Source organism: Manduca sexta, unplaced genomic scaffold (assembly GCF_014839805.1).
Source record: "Manduca sexta isolate Smith_Timp_Sample1 unplaced genomic scaffold, JHU_Msex_v1.0 HiC_scaffold_3129, whole genome shotgun sequence".
Lineage (NCBI taxonomy): Eukaryota > Metazoa > Arthropoda > Insecta > Lepidoptera > Sphingidae > Manduca > Manduca sexta.
The window spans coordinates 736-11,247 of NW_023594163.1; the positions used below are offsets into that span (position 1 = coordinate 736).

Below are 10,512 nucleotides of genomic sequence, written 5' to 3' on the forward strand. Positions count from 1 at the left end.
ATGACCCACACCCACAGGATATGCAGTAGCATCGTAACTCGTTTTGGCGGCCGAATTCTCCATATATCAAGCAGATATTTTCAGACTCATTGTCGCTTTTACTACCAAAATCTTCGTTGTCATCACCTATCGGTTAGGTCTTTCTGAATCTGAAAAAGCGTGTTTTCTTAACGCATGCGCCTTTTGGCCTTATTTGACACCTTTTTATAATTTTTGCCCTTTCATTTAAGACTTCAATTATTTAATTTTTTTCGTGTTTCTGCTTTTTTATTTTATTTTTCATTAAAACTTAATTTAATGGGTGTCACATTTTTATTTATATATTTTAATAAGCTATTTATAGGATAGTGGAGCTACGCTTTGGCAAGCATTACACGAATTCTCATTGGCGGGAAAAAAACTTTTAAATTAAATGATTTGCTTTAAAATCACTACAAAATGTTATTAAATAAAACACCGTTACATAGTAGAGTTGATTCATTAGTCAGTTTTATTAAAATAATGTACTGATCGCTTATTTTGTGCAATTGTAAAATAATATGAAATACGCGCAAGTGTCTAAAGGTTATTTCTTGCAAATAATAGCTGTATTCTCATCGCAAGACGCATGTGAAATGGGAGGTTTATGTAAGAAACATTTAAGATTTATTTTCGCTGATTTAAAAGCTTTCGTTTGTATGTTATGAACATGACCACCATTACTCGCTGACTTCCAATACTCGCGTCCCCCCAACATACACAATCGCATTTATGTTTCAAGTATTAAGTTAAACAAGAAAAATTTTATAATAATCGTAATATATTGGGCGCAATAGAATCGTATGGAACCCAACAGGAAAATAGAGAAATGATTGACTTTAAAACGCTCAAACGTAAATACCCAAAGTTGTCTTATCTAATTTAATCAATATTTATAATTGAAAAGCACCCTTTGGTAGGTATATATACCTATCAAATACTGTTCGGATGTCAGTCACTTTCCAGTTAATTAATCATGAAGACGTTGATCGCATTGTTAGCCCTTGGGTTCGTAGCCGTTACGGGTAAGTTAGTTTCACGGTACTATTTGGTTATTTGTAAAGAATAAGGAAACATTATTGTTGGAATAATTCCATTAAAATTTGGGTGACCTGGTTGCATCTCTGCCTACCCCTTCGAGGATAAAGGCGTTATGTATTTATGATTAATAATATTGTGCCAACAAAGTTCGTATTGCAGCACCTACACCCTAAGGACCACTGCAGCGCTAATTTTAATGTAATCTGTTTCCATTTATTTACCCGAGAATAAATTTGTTCATATTTTACGGCAAGTAAGTTCTCTATGCGAACACTTTCTAGGTCTGTATTGACGCCGTGTACTCATTTCAGCCTATTCCATTTTCGACTACCGATTTTAAGGGTTTTAGTTGTTAACTTAAAATTCTCACCAAATAAATATATTAATATTTTTAATCGTTTCGCAGCCGGTCCGTCGGCTCCGCAGAGAATCGTCGGCGGTTCAGTCACCACCATCGACAACTACCCCTCTCTTGTGGCGCTGTTGCGAACCCAGGACTGGAGTCAGTGGTCTCAAGCCTGTGGCGGCTCCATCATTAATAGCAGACACATTCTCTCGGCTGCCCATTGCCTGCAGTAAGTAGCGCGGTCGTTTTTATTTCTTCGAATGACGAGACGAGCTTGCCATTCGGCTGATGTCAGTCAGTAAACGATGCGATCGCCTATAAACAGTTGAAACATCATCCAACACCTTGAATTACAAAGTATTGTTTGGTATTCCACTGCACTCGCCAGTCTGAGACACGAGATGTTAAGTCTTATTATGTCCAGTAGTTACACTGGCTACAATATCCTTTAAACCGGAACACAACAGTGACTACAGACTGCTGTTTTACGACAGAAATAGACATTGCGGTGGTACCTACCCTTTCTAACATATGAGAGACTAACCATCAGTAAATCGTTGACACTTGAGCACAGAGTAACAAATATAATATGTTATATGCTTTTTATTTACAGTGGATATGCTGTTGGAGCTTGGCGCGTGCGTGTTGGTTCCACCTGGGCGAACAGCGGTGGCGTCGTCCACGCTGTGGATCGTCATATCATTCACTATCATTACAACAACAGAACCCTTGATAATGATATTGCTATTTTGCGCCTCGCTTCCAACATTGCATTCAACCAGAATGCTCGTGCTGGTCACTATGCTGGCGCCAATTACCATGTCGCAGACAACCAGGCGGTATGGGCTGCTGGATGGGGTCATACACAGGTTCGTGATGTGCTTGTCTACAATATATCAATATATAGATGTATATTATGTTTGTATCTTGTACATCAATTTATTTATTTATTTAAAAGTCAAATATAAGCTTAAAGTGAGGGTACACCAAAACGGTACACTTATATAATGATTATTCATATTAACAAGAACATCGAAGAAAATTAAATTATTGCAGGTAAAGGTGACTAACTATAATTCGTATGATTTAAAAACATATAAACTTTTTTACTAATGCTATGAATACTTTCAATAAATATATCGGCATCCAATCCATTCTCAAAAATGTGTCTATCAAGATAATTGCCTTAGCGGTCGGGCTATTTCTAGTGTGCGTTAAACGCCATGCAAGTATTCACGTGAGAAGACGATGCCTTCTTTGCCCCTTAGCACGCAGTAATGGTCCGGAATATACAAATAAATATGTTCTCTCGCAGTTTCATTGTCTACACAATGACAATTATACAAAAAAATTTGCCGCTACATATACATATACATTATATATATGTAGCGGCAGAATTTTTTGTGCACTTTTTCAACCATAAGGATATATAGTTTTTCGCAGGGATTCCACAAAATAGAGTTCTATTCTTATTAACTACGGACAAACAAATTGTGTAAAAGTTTAAGAACGCTAATATTCCTAAATGGTGTAGAGGTTCTGGTAATGAAACCTAACGTTTTGTTGGTTGTTTTACAAATATTTCTTATGTGTTCATGGAAGTTTAACTTGGAGTCCATGGTTACACCCAGATCGCGTATCGTGGTGACTTGATCGAGCGGCACGCTATCCAACATATTATATTTTGTTGCAATCGGCGTATGGGGTCGAGAAAAGAAATAGTTTTACACTTTGTTGCATTAAGTGGCACTTTGTTTCTAGCACTCCAATTTGCAAAAGTATCGGTATCTCCTTGTAGCGCTACACAATCCCCGTATTTTGAGTCATAAAATTTTAGATCATTGGCAAACATCAAACATTTTGCGTTATAAAGAACATGGGCAGATCATTTATCATGATCATAAATTGTGTAGGTCCCGAAGTACTAACGCCAAAACAGTGTAGTACTCTACGGAACAGTAATTTTTCACACGTACGTCTTGTTTTTATCGTTAATTTACAGTTCAGAGGAAACCCTTCGGAGCAACTGCGACACGTCGAAGTACGGACCATCAACCTGGACGTCTGCAGAGATAGATACCGTCGTGCCTTCCCACCCCGCATCGTGACTGACAACATGTTATGCTCCGGCATTCTTGACGTCGGGGGTCGCGACGCTTGCCAAGGAGACTCCGGCGGTCCTGTCTACCACAACAACGTCATCGCCGGCGTTACCTCCTGGGGCATACGCTGTGCTGATCGTCGCTTCCCTGGTGTCAACGTTCGTGTCCAGCGCTACACTGCTTGGATCCGAAACAACTCTTTATATCGATCCACTATTACGAGATTAATAAAATCAAATAAATGAAACCACTTACGTCCCTTTTTTATCTTTGCCTCTAGTTAATGTTTCACTGGCCTAAAACCACGGGTGTCATTCTTCTTTATTTATATTATAGCTTTCACCGTTAATTTATCGATGATTTCGCCAATGTCAAGTAATAATAATGGTAAATACAAAATAAAAAATCATATGTCTCCTTTTATAAATTAATTTAATTCAGCTAATAATCGCAGCAGTATCAATCAATGGGTATTGGTTGGGCGTGTAAATGGCCCAACCAATGAGAAAAAGTGAGGGCTAAGGGAAAGCAAAACCGAGCAGGCACTACCTACGATGTCCACTCAAGGGAGGTGGGCAAGGGCTATCAGGTAATACTGCGCAAAATTACTCACCGATCTTGCAGCCAAAATCACGAGGCGCACACCAGCGAGAAGGTCCGGGATACCAGGCGATGCTCCGGTTGCCGTCCACAGGCGATGCGACAGGATGAGGTGCGAGGATCAGCGGGGAAAGGGAGAAAATTAAAGAGGGAAGTAGGTATATTATGGGTAATAAGAATAAGGAAAAATTGTGACGTAGAGAAATTTTTATGTAGTAATGACAGTCGCATGCCCGTTTCAAATAATTGGAGCATAAAGGCCAGTATAACGTCCAAAGAGGCGGCATTACCTGAATAAGCTACAAACTTCGGATGAATAATTTTACGCAAACCGCACCCTTACCTTTAGTTGACGTTTAGGACACCAAGCGGCTCAACTAGTCACACCGTAAGAATATGAAATATAGCTTCAATCATAGAAAAAAAAATGTTTATGTAAGAATAGTTTTTTTTAGTACGTTTCTGTAGTAAATTACACTTAAATATTAAGTTTAAAGGGTTAAATACCTAACGTAGTAAATAACTTTAGTATCACCCCAGTTGTCCTACCATCTCTCTTGCCCAAGATATTTGAAGGAAATTTTATATCAGTTACATACGACATGACACTATACCGACTTCTTTAGTATTGTACAATCAGATTGCCCTATATATGGCCCACTATTAGGCGGTCCCATTATCTCCAATATTTAATGCGCTGTAGTAAGTACCTATATAACATGCGTTAATAAATGAAACCACATACTCGTCTTTACCTTTGGGGCATTCCACGTGAAGCGGGCACGAAAAAAAACTCGATGTCTCAGATTTTCGTAATATTTCATTATGTTATACCTGTATATGTCCTCGATCCAGATACAAAATATTATTAAAGTATAAAGCCTGGTAAGCGAGTTAAAGGACTTTGAAGTTTTGACTGGCCGGCTGGTATACGCCACTTCGAATCCAATTATCAAGTTTTTAAATGTTACAATAAAATAAATAAAGCAATGAAATAAATACTTCATTTAATGAGCTGTTTGAGTGTATTTTTGGAACTTGAAAAATGTTTTTTCTTTGAAAAAATGTGTTTGAAAGTTTCAAACTTGAATTTCACAAAGTTGGCATATTTATATTTTTTTTATTTTTTTCTAAAAATAGCTACTATTGTATAGATAATCCCTGCGAAGTTTCATAATGGGCTGAAAAGTAGTTTCAGGAGCTAGACCGATTACAGTGCCGAAGCGCGGCGGTCGCCAGAAAGAGCGAAGTAGTAAAAACTTTCAATTAAACGAAATACTTTCGATTAGAGTATTTTATCATGTTTTGCATCGCTCTAACGATTCAATTACATCTGATTATAATATAAAAAAATATATTTATATTACTGACGGTGCACAAGAACATTTTAAAAAGATTTAATTGTATTAACTTGTTGTTTATTTATTTTATTGTAACATTTAAAAACTTGATAATTGGATTCGAAGTGGCGTATACCAGCCGGCCAGTTAAAACTTCAAAGTCCTTTAACTCGCTTACCAGGCTTTATACTTTAATAATATTTTGTATCTGGATCGAGGACATATACAGGTATAACATAATCAAATATTACGAAAATCTGAGACATCGAGTTTTTTTTCGTGCCCGCTTCACGTGGAATGCCCCCTTTGCTAACACTGTGCCAAAAAAAATATCCATAAAAAACAAATATTTTCATAAAACAATCCTGGTTATATTTTTTATTTTTTTTTTATCATGTAATTTAGTGCGAATATGGCGTGTGTTTGTGACTGAAAATGTGATGTTGCCACTGCGATGAATTGTCTTAGAGTAATAAGTAATAATTGCATTAATAATATGACTTGTCAAAATTTTATTTTCAAATATGTACAGGTAGCTGAATGTTTGCCGCCAAACATTGACAGCTACGCGTGTGACGGAAAAATAACCTTATTATGTAGTATATAAGGTTATAATCCCGTGACACACGCAAATGTCATGTAGCTGTCTTGGCTCGCCGGCGAGCCACGAGAGACCAAGAGATAATAATATCAGCCCTGTATTGCCCACTGCTGAGAACGGGCCTCCTCTACTACTGAGAGGGATTAGGCCTTAGTCCACCACGCTGGCCTAGTGTGGATTGGTAGACTTTACACACCCTCAAAATTCCTATAGACAACTTCTCAGATGTACAGGTTTCCTCACGATGTTTTGCTTCACCGTTAAAGCGAACGATAAATTCACAAAGAATACACACATGATTTTTTTTTAGAAAAGAGGTGTGTCCTCTTGGGATTTGAACCTGCGGACATATTTGCATTAATCTCATAATTGTATTAGGGAGTGTAAAATCAAAGTACTTTTAGTGACATTTATTTAGTTCGAAATTTACACTTTTTATTTTACACCTCTGCTTCGAATAACTCAGTAAATTGTTAAGAAGATAAATGTATGTATTGCATTTTATATTCGTAATTATTCTGCGATGATTATAGTTTATATATTTTTTTATTATTATTCAAATTTTAATTCACACAACTTTTAAATGGCGTAATAATAATTGCCATCTAGCGAACATTTTGTGTCATTCTACTTTATGTATAGTACTCACTAGATAAAAGAGCTTTATTAACAACGCGATAACAACGCAATCAAGCAAAATATTGGAGGCATTTTTCTTTCTAACGCTAGATGGCAGTGTTAAATAGAAATAATCGTGTAGCCACGAAATGTAACATACACCGTAAATGGAAAACTTAGAGATGTTTATTTGTGTAATAATAATCATATTTCTCACGGGGATTCGCCGAATGCGCGCGCCTATTTTCAAATTTGTAACCAAAGTAACTAGTTAGTGAACAGGTGCATCCCAAAGATTGTGTTGTTTCCCTCTGTAATATAAAAAAATAAAAACCCGACTATGGAAAAAAGAGAACTAAAAGCATAAAATAAAAAATATTTCTTTTGAAATAATGACGCTTTTATTTTTAATATCTGTAAGCCAATCGGAAAACAAGACTCAAAATATCACTAGGTGCTTACAACAAATTTAATGTTTTAATTGATTCAGAAACGCTCTGCAGACTCATTTGATTACCGACGTATCCATAATCAAACACTCACTTTCACGATTTTGCTCGTGTTGTCCCACAAGGGGAAAATCGAAGGACGTTTATTGGTTTTTGCTGTTCAGTTTTTTGTATTTCATATAATAACCGATAACGGAACCTTGTCCCCTCCAATACCGCACCGGTTAAAATACAATCTTTGTAAAAATAATTATAGTGTGCAAATTAACCCGAATTTCATAAAATCATTAATAGTTCATTGAAATGTTACATTTTTAGGCCTTACCTTGCGTTTTTAGAGGACGCAATTTTATTTTTGAAGTGTAGGGGGTCAGTCTAAAGCTAAAACCAAGTTTGTGGGGTCGCCACCTTTGTCCCACGGCCGCCATCTTGAAAATAGGGGTTGAAATGGTTTTACGATGTATCTCTTAAACTATTTATCTGACAAAAAAATTATAAACATTTTTGTTGCAAATTAAATTCTCTACAACTTTGGTCTAGTAACTTTTGTCGTAGAACTATAAATAAAAAGTTATGAGCGAAAATGTTAAGAAATTCAATGTTAAGCAATGTCCATTGCAACGTCATCAGAACGTGTGTTTATAAGGTTCATAATACTTTTTTTGTACTCTCATTAATACCCAAATACCCAAGGGACCATTAGGGAACAAAAGAATATCTGCCTGCTATTATTATTATTATTTCTAACCTCTGTTGTTGTAAGAATAGCTGATAATATTATTTTGAAGTTATCGTTCAACTTATATCTTTTAGTTGTGCTACATATTTCTGTACGTGCGGATGTATTTTATTCGATTTCGAATGATTTTAGACACGATTTTAACTTTAGTGAAAACTACTTTTTATTAGCATTTTGACCTTTAAGACTTTTAAAAGTCAAAATGCTAATATATAACTTACTTACTACAACTTCAACACAATATTATCAGCTATTCTTACAATAAGAGGTTAGAAATAATAATAATAATAGCAGGCAGATGTTCTTTTATTCCCTAATGGTCCCTTGGGTATTTGGGTATTAATGAGAGTACAAAAAGTATTATGAACCTTATAAACACACGTTCTGATGACGTTGCAATGGACATTGCTTAACATTGAATTTCTTAACATTTTCGCTTATAACTTTTTATTTATAGTTCTACGACAAAAGTTACAAGACCAAAGTTGTAGAGAATTTAATTTGCAAAAAATGTTTATACATTTTTTTGTCAGATAAATAGTTTAAGAGATACATCGTAAAACCATTTCAACCCTTATTTTCAAGATGGCGGCCGTGGAACAAGGGTGGCGACCCACAAACTTGGTTTTAGCTTTAGACTGACCCCCTACACTTCAAAAATAAAATTGCGTCCTCTAAAAACTTTTCAATGGACTATAAATAAAAAAGAAAAAAATAACAGTTACGACGCGGCAGTTTGACGTTGAATCGACACGATGACACGACGATGCGCAATGACATAAGAGATTTTCTTCTTGAACACAGGCTATTATGCTACATTTGTCATGTAAAGTTAATTTCAATTAAACTGATTCTTATAATAAAAGATCAATTCACGATTAAATAGTTATAATTTCATTATGGCTTACCAGTAAAAGGTTATGGCAATCATACCTGAAAAGAAAAACATGTTTTAATTATATTGATACTGGATTTTTTTCTGGTTTCACATCATCAGATACTTAATTTAGTACTTCATCAATTGTACAGAAGCTTTGGCGCTTAATGCTGCCTATCTCCAATCATAAGGGAGTTCAGAAGCCCCTACGCACCGAAGTACGCCTTCGGCCTGTGAGCGAGTCCAACCAAGCTGCCGTCCATTCCTGGAGTCGCACAATGATACAGATAAAAAAAAGTGTACTAATGGCAACTCCGGATCTAGGGGTCCAATTTGGCAGATAAATATACAACTCATCAATGCGAGATGCGATATCTACAAGTAGTAATATTATAAAGTTTAGCCCTATACAAAAGCTCTAGAAGTATTGAACTGATTTAGAACATACTTTCGAATTATAAGAAGCTACATTATTCCTGAGTGCTCGTGCAATATATTCTTATGTAAAAATATGTAAGTAATATATATGGTGACTAGTTGACCCGACAGACGTTGTTTCGTCTTAACTATGAATTCGCAGCGCGCATTGTGTCAATCGCTGACAGTTATTTCAAACAATTGACAGTTATGTAAAATGAATATTTTCGTTAAGTTTTTTTAAATTTTCAAATTTTCCGAGCAATTTTGATTTTTTCTTTCATAAAACCTTCTTCTGACGATAACAAACACAAGAAAAAAAAAATTAGTGAAATTGGTACAGCCATTCTCGCGTGATGGTGTGACCAAGGGAAATAGGGATTCATTTTTATGTACATAGATTTATTGATTTCAATTAATTTCCGATGTATATGGTATAATAAAGCAAAACAATCTTCAGGCTGATTTATGCAAATTTGTCAAAACACGTCTATACGCTGAAATCCGATCTTGACGCCTACAATTATTAGTCGTTAATGACCGGATCAAAATCATTTTATTTATTCTGTTAAATATTGCAAGTGTTTGTCAAAATTTATACACGAAGACATGTTAAGTCAGTAATTATAATTTTTTTATTATATTTGGCTCTCGTCAATAACTGATTTTGTTGATTTAATTTATATTTACACGTGTAAGTACTATTTCTTCGAATATATTTTAAAATGTCAACGGTTTCACTCGTGAGGAGTTAGATCTTATACCTAGAACTATTTAAAAACAAACTTAGTGTCTAAAATATCATAAGTAAATTTATCGAATTTGTTTAAATTACTATCTATATCGGAATATGCTCTATTCCATAGAATTTAACAATACGTCGCACGCTTAATAAAATAATGACCTATTTCAAAACAATTTTTGTATGCTACCTTTTTTTTGATGTTGCTATTAAATTGAGCTTATTAAAGATAGGTAAAGAATGAAACCTATAGCATTAAAACAGAAAGGAAAAAACTAAAAGGTTGCAAACAGAAATTGATTGTTTGACACATAAATTGGCAATTTTGGAATGGGTCATTATTTTATTAAGAGTGCGACGTATCAGTGTAATTATTCTATGTTTTGGAGATTTTGTACGACTAATCACTGTCGACTTTTGGGTTGTTGATTATTGGAGCTCATAGCCTCGATTATAGATGACGCATTGACAATATCGAATGATAACAATTTTGATTATTTGAGTTTACGTTTAAAATATATTTATTACTTTTTAAACATCAATAAAATGAGATAAGGTTCTATTGTTTATTATAGATTATCATATTCATGTTGTATTAATACTTCACGCTTTATTACGCCCC

At 35.0% G+C, this 10,512-nt stretch overlaps 1 protein-coding gene across 1 annotated transcript; it reads left to right on the top strand.

Annotated features, from left to right (window-relative positions):
- The first annotated feature begins 888 nt into the window (after window positions 1-888).
- Window positions 889-3,789, top strand: LOC119192754 (trypsin, alkaline B-like). Its single transcript, XM_037446522.1, has 4 exons — window positions 889-1,043; window positions 1,466-1,634; window positions 2,019-2,274; window positions 3,408-3,789. The coding sequence occupies exons 1-4, from the start codon at window positions 995-997 to the stop codon at window positions 3,750-3,752; spliced, it is 819 nt and encodes a 272-aa protein (XP_037302419.1). The 5' UTR covers window positions 889-994; the 3' UTR covers window positions 3,753-3,789.
- Window positions 3,790-10,512: the final 6,723 nt, after the last annotated feature.

Coding starts and splice junctions, on each gene's coding strand:
- LOC119192754 (XM_037446522.1), top strand. CDS start 995: ATGAAGACGTTGATCGCATTGTTAGCCCTTGGGTTCGTAGCCGTTACG. Junction 1,044..1,465: donor TGGGTTCGTAGCCGTTACGG/GTAAGTTAGTTT, acceptor ATCGTTTCGCAG/CCGGTCCGTCGGCTCCGCAG. Junction 2,275..3,407: donor CTGGATGGGGTCATACACAG/GTTCGTGATGTG, acceptor GTTAATTTACAG/TTCAGAGGAAACCCTTCGGA.